The 21447-nt window shown below is 42.9% G+C and overlaps 1 protein-coding gene across 6 annotated transcripts in view; it reads right to left on the bottom strand.

The window, feature by feature from the left end:
- Window positions 1-21447, bottom strand: part of CHCHD6 (coiled-coil-helix-coiled-coil-helix domain containing 6) — a 195745-nt gene that overhangs the window by 49179 nt on the left and 125119 nt on the right. For 3 of the 6 annotated variants that reach the window (XM_082210660.1, XM_082210663.1, XM_082210661.1), the window contains one exon: window positions 10585-10720. The exons of the other annotated variants lie outside the window; for them this stretch is intronic. In XM_082210660.1, coding sequence (XP_082066786.1) covers window positions 10585-10720 — 136 coding nt within the window. The remainder of the gene's footprint in view (window positions 1-10584; window positions 10721-21447) is intronic. 6 annotated transcript variants of the gene reach the window in all.

Genomic DNA, 21447 nt, shown 5'->3' with positions numbered 1-21447 from the left:
AAGGTTCTTAGAAGTAGAAGTAGATGGAAATGGGCAATATGAGCCTGATTCACATGAACCTCCATGTACATTAAGGACCATCTTGCCTCCCATCTTGCCTCCAAGCCTACATCACATCCATGTCTTGAACTGTGATCATCTCCCCACATTGGATGGATGGATGAAGAAATGATAGACTCATGGATAGGGTCTAGGGATGTGGCACTCCTTGCATCTAACCTACGTCCAATATTAAATCCAATGCATGTACACAAAGCCAGTCTGAAGGTAAGAAGTATATCCAGGGGTTGAGAAGGGGCACAAAACTTCTGCATTACATACAGAACCTACAACATGGATGGCAAATCTGCAGCACTCCAAATGTTCCTGAATTCCAACTACTTTCATCCCTGACTGCTGGCCATGCTGGCTGGAGCTGATGGGAGTGGGAATCCAACAATATTTGGAGGGTCAGATGTTTCCTGTTCCCTACTCTATATACGTTGTTCTGCTTAAATTAAGTGGTTAGTTTCAAAGTTACTGGATTAAATGGAACTCTGAATTTGACTCTCCACATGAAAGTAATTTGCCTGTCTTTGGGCAAGAGGCAATATTCACATTCACAAATTTGGATTCCTTAAGAAACAGCCAAATGAAACATAGACTTCAGATTTCATTACATATTTCTGTCCTATCTGATTTCATTACCACTTTCCACCCTAAGGTCAAACCAGCTTACTATGACATCTACAGGAACCATACATCACCCTGTCAAAACTGATACAGCAAGTCCTTTCAAACATAGTGTTGTAGTTGAGCCAGACTCTCCCACACTTATAATGTCAAACAGGATTTGTGTTTCTTTGGGTGTTCACCTTAGGTTTAAAGGACTTCTTTGGCTATCCCACTGAATCACCAAGCTGAAGACCAAAGCCAATCCTGCTACCTTCAGAGCCCATGCTACTAGTTTATTCTTTTAGTCAGCTGACTTAATCCTTGTTCTTGGGCTTGCATCTAGTGGACTGTAAAAAATGTAAGAAACATCCTTGTCCCAAGACATAGACTCATGCATGTCCACCTATGGACACTGCCAGATCCTAAAGGCCCATGATTTGCAGCGAACAGTAGAGTAGTCGTGATGGACCGAAATGAATTTTGAGAATTCGAAGTCATTGCCATCTTTGCCTTCAAGGAAATAAATTCCTTCGTTGGGACACCACTACAGATAAGCCGCTACACAAAAAGATACACACATTGGTGGGACCACATGTATGACCCTCTGCTGATCTTATGGCTGAGGTTGGCTGGCATGGAGAGAGGTGCTTCATCAAATACTTAGGCCCTAAATTGTTTCAGATTGTGAGCATCCTGGACAATATACTTCAGGTAAGATCTAATCAAAGAGTAATACCATTACATATCATAATCTGGACAACATATTTCTGTTACTGTAATTTAGAATTGCCTTAGTTTCTCTCTCTCTCTCTCTCGTTTTGCTGCTGACTCATGCTTAGCTTGTGATTTACAAAGCCTCTTTTTACATGTACTGTGATCATGTCAAGGGTCATTTAATATTTATTTGTGCATCTGATTCTTCCTAGACAAATGTAGAATTTTACAATTATCTCTGTTGAAATTCAGGTTGTTAGTTTTGATGCAGTTCTTTATCCAGGCAAGACAACCCTGGATAATTTTTCTGCCTAATGTGTTAGCTGCTCCACACACATTAGTGTCATTTGTAAATCTGTTGAGCATCCCTTCAAGCCCTTTGTCTAAGTCATTTATAGAGATGTTAAACATACAGGGCCCAGGACATTATCTAATAATAATAATAACAACAACAACAACAACAACAACAACAACAAAATTATTTAAACCCCGCCCTCCCCAGCCAAGATCAGGCTCAGGGCGGCTAACATCAGGTATAAAAACAATTGATTAACTTAAAATGCAGCTGCATTTCAGTGGAAGCCCAGATGAAAAACGGTTTGGGGGGAGAAAACGTCAAATCTTCACCAAGGCCAAGTATCCAGACTGGTCCTACATGGGCCAGAAAAAAGCCAGGGAAGGCCCCAAATAGGGGTTCCATCACAGAAGGAAAAAGAAAGAGGAGGAGGGTATCAGGCTGATTCCAAGCCTAAGGCCAGGCAGTACAATTCTGTCTTACAGGCTGTGAAGAAAGAAATCAGATCCCGCAGGGCCCTGGTCTCATGAGAGAGCATTCCACCAGGATGGAGTGTTGCTATTTATGGACCTTAAGGTCCTCCACGGGGCATACCAGGAGAGACGGTCATATCTCTGTAATTTTCTGAAAAGCCTTGATTAGCACTGTTTGGGTACTGTCTACCTACCAGCTACAAATCCACCTAACAGTAGCATCATATTTTTAACAACTTGTCACAAAGAGTATCACTGGGGACCTTGTTGAAAGCTGTGCTAAAATCAAGATATACTATATCCAGAGCATTCCCCTGCTCTACTAGGCAATAAATCAATCAAAAAAGGAGTTAAAGTAATCTTGCATGAATTAAAAAAACATTATTTTTCATAAATGTACACAAATTGCTTAATGATCTGTTCTAGAAACTGTCCAAGTATCACTGTCAAACTGAACAGTTGGTGGTTGCCTGGATTTTGTTTTCCCCTTTTTGGAAATCGGGAACATTTGCTTCCCTCCAGCTGCATGGCACTCCACTGTCCTCAAATAATTTTCAAGAATTATAGACAAAGGCTCCGAGATTACAGATGCCAGTTCCTTTACATCCTAGAATACAATTTTTCAGGCCCTGAAGAATTAGGATTCATTTTGAGAGGACATGCACTCTTGTACCAACTCTGTCTGTCATCACTATAACTCCTTCCCTTCACCATCTGATTTATTTATTTTTGCCAGATTAAGAACAGTTTCCCTCATGAGAGAAAACTGGGACATAGTAGGAGCTCAATAGTTCTATCTTGTCATCTACCCTGTAACATTTCTCCACCATCTCCTCTCCTGACCAGACTGTCACCTGGCCTATACATCTGGGACACTCCCAATGTGCTCAGATTCCTTTAGATCAGGGGTCAGCAAACTTTTTCAGCAGGGGGCCAGTCCACTGTCCCTCAGACTTAGTGGGGGGCCGGACTATATTTTTTTTGGGGGGGAATGAACAAATTCCTATGCCCCACAAATAACCCAGAGATGCATTTTAAATAAAAGCACACATTCTACTCATGTAAAAACACACTGATTCCCGGACTGATCGCGGGCCGGATTTAGAAGGCGATTGGGCCAAATTCGGCCCCCGGGCCTTAGTTTGCCTACCCATGCTATAGATAAACTCACTTAAACCAGATTTACATTATCCAACATAGAACAGACAGACATTTCATTAACATATTCTATTTTTCCACCACTAATATGATATTCAAACAATATTATTTGAATCCACAACAGTAGGAGATGCCACAAAACACTCAGGATTTTTGAGCTCCATTTGAATTAAATCAAAACGAGGGGAAAATTGTCTTCTTGATGACACTGATTAAGTCTCCGTTCCTACTGAAATCCACCCACTCACAGCAGAGATTGCTAACGCCGGTTTAAAGGTGAGTGTGTGAAAGTGGGGAGGGAGAGGAACTAGAATAGGACTGTTGCCTTTACTTCTCCTTCCCTCTCCCTTCTGCCATCTTGACAGATTTTGCTTCCCACAAACCTATCATCGCAGATGGTAGGATGGCCCAGGAAACCTGCCACAAGTTTTTGAATAGTAGGAGAAAAGAAGGAATTCATGGCATATTTTTGGCTCCTTGAAATGGCAGGTTGTGTGTTCAGCTCTGAATTTCGTGGTCTTTTGTGGCATCCCTGCAAAGAATGCATCTGATCTCACCCAGTTACCTGCTCAATAGTAGCCACTAAGGGAGGAAAAACAGAATCCAAAACAACAAAAGGTTTTCCTGCCATCTTGCTGTCCCCTACAGTAAATCAGTATGAAATGCCCTTCAATATAACATCCTTCTACTAGTTTTGTTGGAAGTGGGGTGGGGAGGGCTCCAGCAGGGTTTATGGTACATGAACTAGCCTAGCCTAGGAGTTGAAGTGTGTGTGTGTGTGTGTGTGTGTGTGTGTGTGTGTGTGTATCCTCTTCAAGTTAATAGGATATTTCAGTGCCCTCTGCTGTTACCAGTCACTCAGCTTCCAATTTACTCTATAATAATGTCAGGTTGGGGCTTCAGGCTGGCTGGCAGCTTCCCAGCCCCCTTTCTCAAATGGGTTGGAGCGGCAGCCTGCGAATATGCAGAAGTTTAATGCAATCTGTCTTCTTTGGTAATCACATTCCTCCTGTACTGTGTGCTATAAAGATGTATTGGTAAATGCATTTGCTAAAGATATACTTCCAAAAGAGAAAGTGGGGGGGGAGGCTACAAGCCTGATTTACAGGAGCGAAGGCTTGCATATCGGAGGTTTGGCAAGGGATGAGGCGAGTTCTGCTTGGGGGGAAAGGATTGTTCAACAGCAATGCAGAGCCTGCTTTACTTTAAAGTCATGGAAGAAAAAGAAAAGCACACGTTTGGGGAGCTGGGGACTTCAGAAGATACCAGAGAAAAGCCCTTTCCCTGGCAGCCTTAACCTTGCTGATTTGCAGACATACAAAGACCTTCTTTGTAAACAGGAAGGGGGGAAATCCACCAGGACTTGCAACAGCATTTGAGCTAATATATCCTGACAATTTCCCCATCTCCTTCTGTCGGGGCTTCTTCTGGGAGCTGGTTGGCAGTTTGCTTCATGTTATACTTAAATCAGGCATACAGCTCCCCCCACCTCTCACAAATTTAATGGAAAGGAAAAAGGTTCTCTTCAGACACCCTGAGCCTCTCTCCCTGTCACGTGACTGCCCCCACCCCAACGAAATCACCTGAACCTGCCTGCAAGCACATGTCTCTTCTTTGTAAAGCTGAAGTCCCATGATCCATGACAGGCTCCAAGGAAAGGCTTGGTCAGCCTGCCATCATACACCGAATCAGATTATGCTCTAAACCTTTCTTCTCCTGCACACTGGAAACTTCACAGAATAGTTTAAATCCTTCACCAGCCTGAGATTATTGTAATGCTTATGGGAGATACATTCTGTGCTCCTGGTCTATGCAATCCAAAGTGCCCGAAATAAGGTCGATTTCAGGCTAATCCATCCCAGGCTTTTACTATGACTATTTGATATGGGAATATGAATTAAGATTGCTTTGGCTGTGTCTCTGCACTGGAACTGAGACACTGAATCCTCCAGTCTAATTTTGAAACATCTACTCTCAGGATCACATCATATGCATTTTTTTTCTGACAGAGAAATTAATCTTTGCACTGGGAAAACACATGCACCTTTTAGTATGTGCATAGCACTGCAAGCATCTTTCAGCTGTGCTGGAGTGGAGGATGTGAGATCAGGACACCTACCTCGTTGTTTGTGGATACAAAACCAAAAGACACTTATAACACCATGCATAGGAGACAAAGTTCACGTATCACGAGAATGCTAGCAAAGGCAATCTATTTCCCAAAAGATAAGGAGCCCTGTGGCATCTGAAAATAACTAAGCTTATTACCAAGGCTCCCAGAATTCTGGGACCCAATGCCCATCTTTGCATGTCATGTTAGTAACTGGGCCTCAATGAACTGAAGCACAAATTGGACTAGAATCGCCTCACCTCTTCTCTTCCTGTACAGCTGGGAGGACTTCTGCCAAGTTTAGTTTTCACTTTTAAAGAATTTTGGCTTGGTGTTACATGTGAACCATGAACCGGACTTCCGGGGTGGCGCCATCGGCAATGGCGGACTCCCTCTGAATTGGAGGGACTAGCTCCGCGTGAAACGGGTCTTTTCCGCTACGGTGAAGCAGGGACCCTTTAAAAAATCACAGGCGGACGAAGCCTGTGACCATGGGACTCGGCGGGCACCCGTAGCGCCCCCCAACCCGCAAAGGAACCCACTAACGGGCTCCGAAGTGAAGAGGGGGAAGTGGCGCGGTGCTGTGAGTCAACTGCTATTTCCGTGGAGCGAAGCCGCACAGCCGTTGCCGGAGAGTGCTGCCTTTTTCCTGGGACAATTTGGCTTCTAAAATAAGCACCCGTGAGTACTTAAACTTTGAACAATTGGACTTTAAATAAGGACTTGCGAGCAGAAAGGAATTGGACTTTAAAATTTTACTTCAAATTGGTACTGAAACGGGAAGGTCTAAACAGGAAGTCAGCCTTCTGTTTCTTTGTAGACAGAATAAAGCAAAGACAACGTAAACTAGAGCTCAGAAAATCGCTTCTAAAGGATTGGCTTTCATCATTTAAAATTGTTGAACCCCCCCTTCGGCAGCAGGAGAAGAAGGGGGATCTTTTCTGGACTGTTTAAACCTGCAGAAGTGAGTTTAAAGTAAAGTAATTTTCCATCGTCCTGATCCTGGAGCGGGGTGTCAGGTCTGACGTTTGAAGCTCATTGACCAGAGACAAACACTTTTGACAGATAGCTAAAAGAAGAGAAACATAGTGATTCCATTGTTTCCTTTCGCACCTTAAAGGAACAAATATTGACAAAATATCTGAAAAAAGGAAACTCTGTTGCTAGACCTGTCTTTAAAAGAAAGATCAAATAGAAGTTTTCCCCCCTAGAGGGAGACTGTGAAACTGTAACCAACTCCTGGGAGCTGGCAGCTGTTACAGATTACAATTGTGGGAATAGACATCTGACCTTCAGGACAATGTATTCAGAAGCACTGTTGTGTGCTTTCTATAAAACAAATGCCCTACTGGAACAGCTACATGAGAAGACGAATTTGAATGCTGATTCGATTAGAAATTTTGAGCAGGCAGTGGGAAATTTTGAACAGGCAGTGGGAAAATATGTGGAGTCCACCCAGGAATTAAATCAGGAGTGTGCCCTGACAGAACAGGCCCAACAGGAATATGAACTTTTGGATTTGACAAATGAACTTGGAAAAAGCCAGATTTGGAAAGAAAAAGTTTGGTTTGGTCTGGAAATGGGGGGATGGATAGACCCTCCTATGCAGGGATGTTTGGACTTTTCAAGTCTGGCAATGGGCAGTGAGATGTTTGGGATTGTGGGGGCTCTCAATTTTGGAGGGATTTTGAAACATGTCTTTAAATACCACATGGAATTTAGTGTCGATTATGGAAAAGGGGCTGATCTGTCGAGAAGGGTCAAAAATATTGTTAAGCTGGAGTTCCCACGAGTGAAACGAGCAGGAGACAAGGGAAAATACAGTTACAAATATGAAGAAGAGCTGTGGAAGGGACATGGAAGAGACTTAAGGGCCTCGGATATTAGGATACCAGGTTAATGCGCCAGATCGATGGGATAATGAGGACTGACAAAACCCGGGACCAGGAGGAAGGGACGCTGGATGAAGATTGGATTTGTTTTTATTTCCTTTTTTCATTACTAGGACTGTTTTACAAAATTGATGAATGTTAGAAAAAGGTTGGAATGAAATTACTTGGCTTTAGTAAAAATGTTTAAAGAATTATGCAAGAATATTATGGTTATGAGAAGTTGGTAAAAATAAGATTTAAGTTTTAAGTTTCAAGGTTTTTTATAGTAAGATAAGATTAAAATAGTTTAAGGTAATGTAATGACAGAATATTATGAAATATGGAAAGGATTTGCTGTGACAATTAACAATCAGGATACAAGGAAGGGGAGGAGGAGGAGGTCAAGGAAAGACGGTAATGATAGTTGAGGAGTTGAGAATAATGGATTTGTTTTTAAATGTTTTTAAATGTTTGTGGTGTATTTTTGTTTTTTCCCCCCTCTCTTATTTTGAATTTGTATATGTATGGTTGGAAGTGGCTTGTTTTTTCCTTTTTCTACTTTGTTTTTCTTTTGTAACTTTAAAAAAAAATTCCCAATAAATATCATTTTAAAAAAAACCATGTGAACCATGAACCTTGGTCCAGAACAAACTGTGGCTAGCTTAGCAAACCAGCTCTTTATAACAATTGTTTAAGCATACCTTATATCAGGCATAGGCGTGCTCTGGTCCATGGGGTCACGAAGAGTTGGACACGACTAAACGACTAAACAACAACAACATATCAGGCATGGCCAAACTTGGCCCTTCAGCTGTTTTGGGACTACAATTCCCATCATCTCTGACCACTGGTCCTGTTAGCTAGGGATGATGGGAGCTGTAGTCCCAAAATGTCTGGAGGGCCAGGTTTGGCCATGCCTGCCATATATGATAAATAGTCCTCCTGTTCACAGTGTAATATCACTAACCCACACCATGACATCATCCCACACATCATTTGATTGTGGGAGCAGTGAAGCACACATCATCAAGGCAAACACAGGGTGATATTGTGCATGTGGGGGGCGAGGGAAGCACATGACATGGGGCATGGTGGTTAAAAATCAATAACTTAAACAATTTAAATTATTCTTTTCTTTTAAATTTCAGCTTTCATATGGTTCTTTAAAATTAAATGGTTTAATATGAAATTCAAACTTAAGGCCAACATGTAAGTCCCAGTTTTGTGTTTTTAAACTTTGGCTAATAAAAACCAGAAGCAAACTGTGATGTGATATCCCGATTCTTTAATTAATGATTTATATTATAGCTTGATACTGCAAGTCAGAAGCTAGCAAGCCATAGCAGGTACTAGAATTGGTGTGATTCCTCCTTGTACCCATTGCATTCCAATTTTACATCCAAATACCAGAGATTCAGAAGGTGTTGAGTTCTGAAATATTAATATTTGTGACTTACCAAACAGCATAGATATTCCACCTCATGGAAAAACACTATTTTGCTCAATAGCCTTGCTTCTAGACCCCAGGTAGATCTCAATGTTGTGCATGATTACTTGAAAGCAAGTTTCATTTTATTCAGCGAGACGTATTTTCAATAAGGGTGCATAGGATTAAAAGCATAGTCTTCAAGTATGTGATCTCTTTGGAAGTGTACAATACCTTATCTATAAACAGATATAATTTAGGCATGTGGCTTCATGGCTTTATGTTACTAGTTTCATTTGGTTGCTGTGTGTATTAATTGCACACATTAAAAATGCATGAGTTTCAAAAAGGGAAATTTGATTTAAACTGATAATTTAAATTGGTCTTTTTTCTTGGTAGTTTAAGCCATGATTTAAAGCTTGATTTAAAATCAAATCCCCATGACAATGGGCTGTTTTTTTCAGCGTAAGTCATGCCCAATATAATGTCCAGTTCCCTCATAAAACCAGAAGGTTGTTGGCTCTGTGGGTAAAGTTGCATAATTGGAAACTCATATTATCCTAAGAAGCAAACCATTTGGTCTTTATTAAAGGATATCCTATTATCACAGCAACAGCAAAAAGACCCATTCCCTTTGGAGACACAGAGACAATTATAGAGTACCAAAGCTGATCAATGCTATGTTCTAATGATTATATATATATATATATATATATATATATATATATATATATATATATATATATTTGCTTTCGTAGATTTTCACGGGTATAGGAATGCAGGTTTTGGTGTCTTCGGGTGTCTTCCCGTGTAAGAGTCTCTGTTCCAGTAACAAGAAGCCGAAAACACCAGCCTGAAGATGACGAGTGAGACCTCGTCGAAACGTCGCCCAGACACCCCGACTCTTACACGGGAAGACACCCGAAGACACCAAAACCTGCATATATATATATATATATATATATATATATATATATATATATGAATGAGAGAAACTGTGTGTTTGCAAGATAAAGGGCATGTTGAAGAATGCACAAGTCCAAGCAAAACCCAATAGCAGCTGGTTTAATAATATCAAATGTCGGCCAATTTGCCAAAACCATTCAAAGTAGAAATTATCAAATGAACAGGTCATAACTTTAAGCAGCAAATGAAGTACTGATTTTGGTTCCAGGCCAAAATTAAAGACCAAATGTGAAGCTCACTGAGTAGCCTCGAGTAAGACTGTATCTTCTTGGCTTAATTTACTTCAAAGGGCTACTGTAAGGATGGACAGAACAAGACTTATTAAGTTTCAGAGTGGTACAGAAGCTATTAATAATACAAGCTTGCTATCAGCAGCTTATTCCATGAATGAAAGCAGTTCTCTGTGACAGCCAATACTTTCAGTACCTCAAGCTTTCATGTGATTGTCAAGACTACAGTGACCCAGTAGTCTGTATGAAACGCTTAAACCAGTTTATTTTAAACTATGGTTTAATGTGCACAAGTGCTTTGCTCCTCTCCTACTTCTGATTGCACCACACAAGGGAGGAAACGAGAGCAAAACAAACCACATACTAACCTGGGCTTGTGGTTTACTTTGTCCAAACACATCAGAAGAAGTGACTCAGGGTTTACTCCCCCAGCCCCACCGGGAAAAGGCAGGAATAGGGGGAAAGCAAAGCATACCTGTATATTAAACAATAATTTATTATAAATTATGGTTTAATTTGTATGCAACCATATCCAGTATGTAAATCAACCCTCCAATTATCAGTGCTTGGAGCTGCAGGAAGATTTGGCTCAGGGAAAGGCCTTCTGATTGACCATGCCCACACCAGTAATAAGAAAAGAATATTCACCTGGAGTAAAAGTGAATCTGGCAGGGAAAATGTAGTTACCTTTTGTGCTAGCCTAACACAACGCTGATACTCCTTGACCAACTCTGAACAGTTGAGGACTTGGTGTTTGTTTTCACCGTAGCATGTCAGGATTGCTGCCTGAAGGTTGGCACATATAGGTTGTGTGTTTCTCCGCCTGTAGGGACAAAGAAAGAAAGAGAGCCTTGTGACTGTCCCAGCTCATCAGTGCAACCCAAAAAATGGTGCTGGCGATGCGAGTGCCATTGGTTCAGCCTCACTCTGGACAATCCAGAGTTCCCTCTTTTTAACCTGCAGCAGGCTCACTGGCTAGGCCCTAGCTTCAAACCTGGAGATCCCTGGTTCAAGCTCTGGCATGCCTATGTCCATAGCAGTGATGAGCAACATGTCTCCTCCTCCTCCATATACATACCATGTTACCGAAGGGCCATAGCTCAGTGGCAGAGAACATACTTTGCAACAGAGAAGGACCCAGGTTCAGTTCCTGACATCTCCAGTTTAAAAGAATTTTCTGGAACTGGGAAGGCTTCTGCCAGAGACCTTAGGCTAGAGAGAAGCAGCAGGCAGAACAGACCTGCTACCAGGCTAGTAAGGACCAGTAGTCCAACTCAGTATAAGGCAGCTTCATATGTTCACATACACTTACACTGCTAATCCCTTCCTCTTGATAAATAAGAAAATCCCCCCAAAAAGATTCTATCATACAAAAGGGTGTCAGATTCCTGAGTGGACATGCTACTGTCCCAATGCAACATCATAAGCAGCAGAGAGAACTCAAAGCTGAAATTGTTGATCTAACAAAAACAGGCAACTTGTCCCTCAGGTAAGCCCCCATACCTGAGGCCTAGATGGTAGCCAATGTTTTTTTCAAAAGGGATTGGAGGGGCAGGGTGGGGATTCTGGAAATTGCAGGTCAGTTAGTTTAATGCCTGTCCCAGGAAAAACTAGTGGAAAGTTTGGTCAAATATAAAACAACCACGCATATAGAAGAACAAGTCTTCCTGTTCCTATTTTATCTGTAAGCTGACTTGAGTCCCTGTCAGGGAAAAAGGTGTGGTATAAATAACTATATAATAATATATTTAAAACAAAACAAAACAAAACCCTGAAGCAGAGCCAGCAAGGCTTCTGCAGTGGCAAGTCCTGTCTCATTGACATATTACAGTTCTTTTGAGACCGTAAACAAGCATATAGATGGAGGTGATCAAGTTGATATTAGTGTACAGTGGTACCTTGGATTACAAACGCTTCAGGTTAACCCAGAAGTAGTACCTCGGGTTAAGAACTTTACTTCAGGATGAGAACAGAAATCGTGTGGCGGTGGTGCAATGGCAGCAGGAGGTCCCATTAGCTAAAGTAGTACCTCAGGTTAAGAACAGTTTCAGGTTAAGAACGGACCTCTGGAACGAATTAAGTTCTTAACCAGACGTACCACTGTATTTCAAATGGAGGGATAAAAGGTGGACCCACCCAAGCATCAATATTAGGACATGTGCTTTTAAACCTATTCACAAACTATCTAGAGTTAGGGGGTGAGCAGTAAAGTAGCCAAGATTGCAGTAGACACCAGATTATTCAGGGTTGTTAACACAGAAAGAGATTGCAAAGAGCTCCAAAGGACCTTTCCAAACTGGCGGCTCGTCCACACTTCACTTGTCCCGTGCCTAGAAAGCATGGATCCTGCCACTTTCCCTGGGAAAACCCACTCTTTAATGCTGAATGTTTGCTCTGATTCAGTGGTAGAAAGCAGGTTTTCCTTGGGGGAAGCAGCAGGGCAAGCTGAGGTGTAGACGTACCCCGAGTGAATGGGCAGCAAAATGGTAAATGTAATTCAGTGGAAACAAGTGTATAGCAAGACATGGTGGCGCAAAACAAATCTTAATTTTACATATACGCTCATGGGGTCTGAGCTGGTGGTGACTGACCAGGAATGAAACCTTGGGATTACAGTAGATAGCTTGATGAATACGTCAACCCAGAGTGTGGCAGCTGCGAAAAGTGTGAATTCCATTGTAGGAATCATTAGGAAAGGAACAGTAACAAACTTATAACTGTAAGGTGGGTGGGAGGTCACCCCTAAGCAGCAGCCCCCCAAAACTGGAGGGAGCTCATCTTTTTCCACAGGGATAAAATACTATGAAATACCTTCCAGAACCTTGGAACAGGAAAGAACTTAACAAGGAGCTTCAGAAACTCATAAGGTTGGCATTTTGTTCTGTCGCTGAAATTTTAATATCGTTCTAATCATCCGAATGAGCCCCCTGGAAACAATACCAAACAGAACTAGGTCAGGAAATACCACAAAATCCCTCAATTCATTGGGAAAGTTAAGACTCTTAAAATTAGGTTTTTAACTCAGAAAGTTTGTTTTAAAAATCTAGCAGAACATTTTATAACTTCAATAGAAGCTGGGAATGTGATGTTTAATGTCAAGGTCAATGATACTGCCCCTATTCTATAACCATCTGATTTGTGATCTAGCCTGATAATCTGTAAGATACAAATGGTTCTCTTTTTGCTCTTAGCCTGGGCTTCACCCACCTGTTATCCGAGAGATAAGCTTCAACTAGAAGTAAATTTCTCTCTCCTACCCTCCCTCTCTCCTTCTGAGAGCTCTTTCACCCAAAGTATTCAGTCCTCTGACATTTTGTGCTTGGAAACTTAAGAGCAGGAGTCAGCAAACTTTTTCAGCACGGGGCTGGTCCACCATCCCTCAGACCATGTGGTGAGCCGGACTATTTTTTTTTGGGGGGGGGAGGGTGAACGAATTCCTATGTCCCACAAGTAACCCAGAGATGCATTTTAAATACAGGACACATTCTACTCATGTAAAAACACGCTGGTTCCCGGACTGTCCATGTGCCGGATTTAGAAGGCGTTTGGGCCGGATCCAGCCCCTAGTTTGCCTACCCATGCTTAAGACAGTAGTTAAAAGCTGGAATGTCTTCTTTAAAGCTTACCTAGCTTACTATGACTTTTGTGTGGCAGAGACTTTGGATTGTATCCAACACTACATGCGCTGAGTTCCATTTGTGCAACAGGATTTCTCCCTTCTCTTCCAAGGCACCCTCAACATCTATTCCAGAGTGTCCTCCAAACTTCTGGAGGAGATTTTGAGGGTGTGCAGGGGGTTGCAGGGAGAGGAGAGGGCTTTCAGCTGCACTAGTAGAAGTTGCAGTGGAAGAAAGGCAGCACTGGAATGCAAGCGCTTGCTTCAGTCATCATGTGCTTCTGCAGCCTTAAGGGTTACTACTGCAACATGCAGCAGTGGGACATCTATGGGGAAGTTATATTTGATCTGTAATGCTGATAGCTTTACATCTGTTGCAGTCATGAAGGGAGTTTCTGCTTTGCAAGTTTCTAGTTTGTCCTTTCTGGTCTCCTGTAGAATCTTGCAGACTCTGTATAGAACATGGCAGTTAAGGTTGTTGAGAGAGACTCATAGTCTTCCTACATTCAATGCATTCCAACATCTAAGCCACTTCACAATAATAAGGGCAGTGATGGCAAAAGGATGAAGGACTGTTCCAGTTCCTGAGCTTGACATCCCCCTGCTGTAGTGCCTCCACCTTCTGATCGCAACTCATCAGAAAATCAAGCAAACATTCACCTGCCAGACATGGCTTCATTCTGTCCTCCATAGGCATGGAAGCTACTAACCCATTTTTCTTTTGGTTGCAAACAGGCCTTGTCATTGTTATGTACAGTGGTGCCCCGCAAGACGAATGCCTCGCAAGACGGAAAACCCGCTAGACGAAAGGGTGTTCCGTTTTTGAGCTGCTTCGCAAGACAATTTTCACTATGGGCTTGCTTTGCAAGACGAAAACGTTTTGCGAGTGTTCCGATTTTTCCCCTCCCCCCCTTTTCTAAGCCGCTAAGCCGCTAATAGACTTTTAGCCGCTAATCCGCTAAGCCTTTAATAGCCGCTAAGCCTTTAATAGCCACTAAACCGCTAATAGCACTAAGCCGCTAATAGGGTTGCTTCGCAAGACGAAAAAACCGCTAGACGAAGAGACTCGTGGAACGGATTAATTTCGTCTTGCGAGGCACCACTGTAGTAATGAAGGACCATGAGCTCCTTTTGACTAAATATTGTGTGGTTTTAATGAAATCAGAGTTGGGAGGTGCCCAGTGAACCACCTAATCCAATATCCTGCCCAACGAGCCACCTAATCTATTCTGATGCTAGTTGTGTAGATCTGCTATACTGCTTTGTGCTTTAACAGGAGCCGGTAAAACACCTGCCAAGGTTGAGTTATACACATCCTTCCATTTTGTATAACTCAGATCTGTCAACAGAGCACTCTTTCTCAAGCTCCCATCTTGCCTGTTTGGAGGCCATCTTGGCAGCAGCATCCATGTGTTGGTCATAAGTGATGCTGACATCCTAAACATCAGTTTTGGATGGAATACCTTTTTGCCCCACACACCATGGCTCTCAAGGGAAAGGGCTTTTGGCAGGATTTTCCTTCCACCCAGTGACTGACCACCCATTTAGCATTTCCTTATGAAAAAGTAAAACATCCATGTCAGACCAGGCACATTCTGTTCATCCCAATCCTCGTTACAAAGCTTCAGAAGTAGAAGTGCAGGTCACCTGAGTTTCTGCTGGTGATGCTTTTGTTTCTTCTCTGCTATCAAGCAGAAAGGAAGATTGAGATCCTAAATGGTAAAATCTTCCCTTCCTCTTGTTACCAAGTCAGCTAAATCAGGATTTTGCGTTTATTTTATTCAATGCTATTCTATAAACAGATATTAAGTCTTCATTTATTTAGTAATTGCTTTATATTGCCCTTAAGGAATATAGGATCATGAGCCACTGTGGCCACTCAGAATGGCTTGGGCAACCCAGTCAGATGGATGGGGTATAAGTAAAGAACAACAACAATGTAGATTTAGAGCTACATAGTTCAAATCCCTATTTAGCAATGAAGTTCACTGTGGGACCTGAGGTAAATCACTTTTTCTCTGCTTAATCTGGCTCTTTCGGCTGTTGCAAGAATAAAAAAGTGGCAACCACATGCATGCTACATTGATATCCTTGGCAGAAGAGCAGGATGCAAAGGTGACAAAATATAAGGAAGAGGTTGTGCCTTCATGGATCTACAGGTTTCTTACTGTCAGCCACCCCTTGAGATAAGCACAGAGCAAAAAAGTGGTCTCACTGCATTTTGATACACCGAGTTACCAAATCCTGAAATCCTCCCTCCCTCTCTCCACACATTCCCTTTATTTAATAAACGAAATCTCATCAACTTATCCTTCTTCTATTATCACTGCTGACATCAATCTGATAATATTGGCTTGGCGTGGAATCATGCTATTATATGTCCTCCTGATATTTAATTTAAGAGAAACGTCTGCAGTGGGGTGAATATGTGAAGCAAGCTTTTTATTACTGGCAGCAGTAAGGACGGTGGGAGTGAATTAGACATTCATCTTAGTCAGGGCCAATGTAGTTTTTTTCTCTTTTTTAACCCTCTCCTGAATGCTTAGTGGGGACAGGTAATGGCAAGTCTAGCAAAGGGCTGCATTCATTTTTCTCAGATGATTTGTCTTGCTGCATAGATTTAAAATGCGGGGAGGTAGCACAAAGCACCTTGGAAGTGAAAGCAAGAATCTTCACAATCAATTCCCAACTACTGCATATTTGGAAGTGCTAGTCAGATGGTTCTATCAATCAAGAGCATGTCGCTTCATCCCAACATACACAGAGGCAGCCTGTATTTGCAATTTCTGGCTAAAACTAATTTGTGGCAACCACGTTTTACAAGAAGAGGAGCCAAGATGCAGCCACAAGACAGAGCAACAGTTGCTTGCCAGAAATTCTGCCAATTGTGCTTGGCTGGCTGCCTGCTATGGAAAAGAAATCTTGGATTTGGGAATAGGAGACAGGGTGGGGAGGGGAGGAGAGAAGTGCCAGCTCCATCAGGAATAAAAGCCCGAGGGTGTTCAGCACAAAGGAGGGCTAGACTGAAAGAACACTTAGCAAGGGCTTTTTTAAATTTAGATTTGTAGAGGACAGCCTACAGAAGTGCTGTTAATTATGGCTGAAGGATACAGCGTTTTGACACATCTCCAAGGAAGGGAACTCCTGTGATGAGCACAGGCCATGGGGTGGCAAACATTATGGGTGGGATTGCTCATCACTGGGAGGTTATGCTCTGTGGTATGCAAAAGGGAGTCTTACACAGGCAGGGATTTAATAATGCCTTAGTGCAGGGGTGCCCAAACATTTTTCAAAGAGGGCCAGATTTGATGGAAGTGAACATGCATGAGGGCTGACCAAAGTTGAGCTTTTTTTTTAGGATTGAAGAGCTTTTGGGGGGATGTCCCCCCAAGGTTTATTGACCTTTTTAAAGGATTTGACAGCAATAAATGAGTGAACTGCCACAGGGGCCTGATAAAACCGGCCGGAGGGCCGAATTGGGCCCCAAAGCAGACTTTGGATATGCCTGCCTTAAGAACTAGCACAAAATAACCCATATATAAAACACAGTACTTGTTGCTTCTTGTTATGTGTTACACCCACACCCACACACACAACACGGTACTTGTTGGTTCTAGCTCCTGAAAACTCTATCTTAAAAGACCTCCAACCCCTTTGCCACCATCTATTTCCCGAATTCTTCCGTTGTCCCCCTGTTGTTGTCTTTTTATAATATAGCATTCATCAAGAATACAAACAACAATTAATGGATACCGGTCACCAGCTACACGGCGAAATGAGGTGGAAAATAATAGCAGCATGCTAAAATTGTACCTTGGCTTCAGGATCAGTGCTACAAATTTTTCCACCTCTCTGACTTCCTCCTCTATCATATCTATATCTATATCGGGGGAGGCAGCCTCGCCTGCACAATAAGCGATAAAAAGAAGGGCGCTGCTGCTGCTGGGCTTTTCTTCGCGGGCTTTCTGCTGGGGGGCGGGGCAGGCGAGGCGGAGAGTGCTCTGCACATGCTCAGGAGACCCCTTAGCCCACAATAAACACCCTCCCCCCCGGACCCTGAGGAGGCAGCCCAGCCTCTCTTGGCGGCTCCCCACCTGCGCCGCTCCCGGACGAGGCTCCGCCGTTCTCATCCACAGGCATCGCACCGCCGCTTCCGACTCGCGCCGGGTTTCGAACACCTCGCAGCGCTTCCGGCGGAGTGGGCAGGGGAGGGGGGAAACCGCGCGCTTTCCAAATATCACGAGATAAAAGCGGCGGCTTCGTGTGAAACTGCCGAGACAACAACAAATCCCTAGACTGGTGGCCGGCGGCGGCTACACGGGCCACATGACGAGGTCTGGCGGGCCGGATTCGGCCCGCGGGCCTTGTGTTTGACAACCGTGCCTTAGTGCATGACCTTGTTGTACATACTCTTGCCACACAGTCAGAGCTCTCCGTTCTGTAAACTGTTCTAACTGTATACCTGATAAATGGAGCTCAATCTCCATTGACCTGAATACTTGCACTCGTAAGAAAAGAGGCTGGAAACTTGGTTTTCATATGTAGTGTCACTTACTTTTTTTTCTACTTGCAGCATGACTAATCATAAACTAGAACTGCATGTGCAGCAGTTAAGCAGGGCTCTGAAAGGAAAGCATTGTACCCTAATACCTCATGGCAAAAGCAGCCACATCTCTCAGTCTTTCAGCACAGCAGGAACTGCAACAAGTGTTGTTCATACATATGGGTGAGGAGAGAAGTAGCCAGTTACAAATGATCAATAAATCAGTGCCTGTTTTCTGAACTGTTTCCAAAGCCAATATTTTTTCAAAGGCATTTTTGTTGTTCAGAAAAGATGTCAGAAGTTCTGTATGAATTTCAAAATATGTAGGTGCCAGCTCTAGAATGTAGGTCTAGATGTCCCTTGGGAGACACTGGGCTTCGAAACTGGACAAGGGCTTCACGGTGTTCTTCAAGTAAAGCAAAATAATCAACTGAGGGACCTAAAGGTTAATGGATTTTCAGGGGCCCAGTCATTCAATTCCTTGATTCTGTACTAAGATATAAACACTCAGAGTGAAGGACAACTAAGGACATCATATGCAGGAACAAGGAAACCCCATGAACGAAAAACCAGGTTTTCGTTAACAAATTATGTATTAAGTAATGAGATCGTGCACAAGATAGGGGTGATGCCTTTGGAAGTCTGTGGGAACAATCAACTGAGAAAAGTCTCCTTCACCATTTGAGTGCATTTAGATGGAAGCTTTCTGGTATTTCCAACTAAGCAATGTTGGGGAAGGGGGCAATCTTCTCTCTATCCCCATCCCTTTGTTCAGTCACTGATCCCCTGCTGGTCCATAGCGTTTCTTAAAGGTAAAGGTACCCCTGCCCGTACGGGCCAGTCTTGACAGACTCTAGGGTTGTGCGCCCATCTCACTCAAGAGGCCGGGGGCCAGCGCTGTCCGGAGACACTTCCGGGTCACGTGGCCAGCGTGACATCGCTGCTCTGGCGAGCCAGAGCCGCACACGGAAACGCCGTTTACCTTCCCGCTAGTAAGCGGTCCCTATTTATCTACTTGCACCCGGGAGTGCTTTCGAACTGCTAGGTTGGCAGGCGCTGGGACCGAATGACGGGAGCGCACCCCGCCGCGGGGATTCGAACCGCCGACCTTTCGATCGGCAAGCCCTAGGCGCTGAGGCTTTTACCCACAGCGCCACCCGCGTCCCTATAGTGTTTCTTACACAATACCTTTTTGAGGTAGGAAAAAAAGTGTCAACTGTCAATGCATGACAAATGCCAATGAGTCTAGTTTGTCATTTGGTGAAACTAGTGTGATTATTGGTCAAATTCTGCCACACACACGTGACAAAATAGACATATGCATTTGTTGCATACTACAAGTGAAGCTGGCAAACTGTTTCCCAGCACATGGCAGAAGTGTTATCAGTGTGATGCTGCCTTAAGTGGTAAAAAAAGATGAGGGGGCTTTCTTTCATTACGACTACATAAGTGTTCTAGGGCTGAGTCTAATACTGAAATCAGGTTGCAGGTGAAGCCCTATAAACAAGGCTCATGAAATATTTAGCTGGATGCAAGACAAGATAGAAGACAATCCAAACTGTTTCCATGAACTGCTAATCACTGGCAATTCTGACAGCAAAACAGTGAATGCTCTATGCTAGTGTTTCTCAACTCGGGTCCCCACATGTTATTGAACCACAACTCCCATCATTCCTGACCACTGGCTAAGCTAACTTACATGGTGGGCTTGTAGTCCAAAAACATCGGGGGACCCAAGGTTGAAGAACATTGCATAGTATATAGCATCTCAGAGACACTTTGATGTTCCGTGGTAGAGATAACTCTGCAGGTAAACTCTGTTTAGAAATGTGCTCTTTTCATATCTTCCCAAGAGACTGCATCACCTGGAAACTAAGTGTAAATGGGGATGTAAAAAATTCAGCAGCTGTTGCAAAAAGAAAGCCTCAAAGAGAAACTTGATTCACAGCTCTTCTTGATTCAGCACTAATTTAATGTAGAGACTGCAATGGACCTTGTCATAATACTTGACAAAGGCTATAGAGCAGACGAACCTTTTGTTCCTCATTATGCAAAGTTAAAGATAGAAGCGTGTCAGCACCCTTCTTCCCAAGAGTCTCCCAACTGGGCAAAAAGAGTCCATTAGCAATCACTGTTGGTATAAAAGCAAAGCTGAATGCTACAAGAAAGTCTTTATTTTCATTTTGACACAGAATTAAAATTCCTATCTGTAGACATTCATGCAGCAGTTCAAAACTGGCAGGATTCCTACATTCTTATATTCTTAAGAGGAAAAGAAAACTGAAGCTTATTTATTTTTATGCCATAACAGCATTAACAGAATCTCTCTACAGGTCTACAAGCATCACATATTATTTAAGCCAAAAACAGTAAGTTCCTAAGGCTGACTAGCAAAGATGAGAGACCTAAAGTTAGCAACAATATGGACTCAAACTACGTTGGAAGTCAAATAGGAGTGAGTCAGAAACTTGTTGTTTGAGAGAACAGTCTGAATCACAGAAGGAAGTTGGCTAAAATTCCACAAAGCAGAGAAGAAAAACAATATAGCAAGCAAGGAGACAAATGGCAGAGACATCCTGAAGACTGTTTGGTTGAGGCATAAGCTTTCATTGCCAATAGCCTACTTTGGCACTTGTGTCTGGGAAGGCACACATGACAGAGGCTGAGGTACACTGGATGATGCATCAAGTTAACAAGCCACAAACTAAAGGGAGCAACACCACATCTTTTGGACAGAGTACTAAATAGGAACATGATGCACATGTTTGTAAGGAGGAATGGAGTGAGCAGTCACATCAGTGCTATTTTCACCGTGTTCTCTTATAATGGCAATGGCAGAACTGAGTACCAGTGAGTTCTGGCTGGAAAAAAGCCCTGAAGTCACTGTGGATGAAACTGAACATTAGTCCTATAAATGCCATTGGCAAAGCATAGACCACCTCCTCACCTCAGCAAGATACATTAAACAATTCAAAATGCATACTTAAGGGTGGATGCCCTCTTCGCTGCATGGTTTTCAGGTGTATCTGGACACTCCTCTCCAGAAGAGGGATGGCCACTGGGATATACATGCAACACCATGTTGATGGTCTGCATCTGTAGGTGATGCACATTTCAATGTGGATCCTGTTTAAGCTGTGGTTCCTGATCTGGTAAATTAAAGTTATATAGAAGCTTGCTTCTGTGAAATGAACTAGCCCTTAGCTGAACTAGCACGCTTGTATTGTTGCACTGTGCTGGTAGTTTCCTTTCCTACCAGCATAGCATGATAAAACAAGAGCATCTGCTGCGCTGTCTTGGAAGGGAACCTATGTATTTGTGGGCAACTTACACCCATGAGGAGGGACAACTTCCACATGTGCTGCGTCAGGAAGATTCTGGGAATCACATG

Source organism: Podarcis vaucheri (genome assembly GCF_965113315.1).
Source record: "Podarcis vaucheri genome assembly, chromosome: 2".
Lineage (NCBI taxonomy): Eukaryota > Metazoa > Chordata > Lepidosauria > Squamata > Lacertidae > Podarcis > Podarcis vaucheri.
The sequence above is the reverse complement of the archived record's forward strand: the minus strand, read 5'-3'. Positions and strand labels throughout refer to the sequence as shown.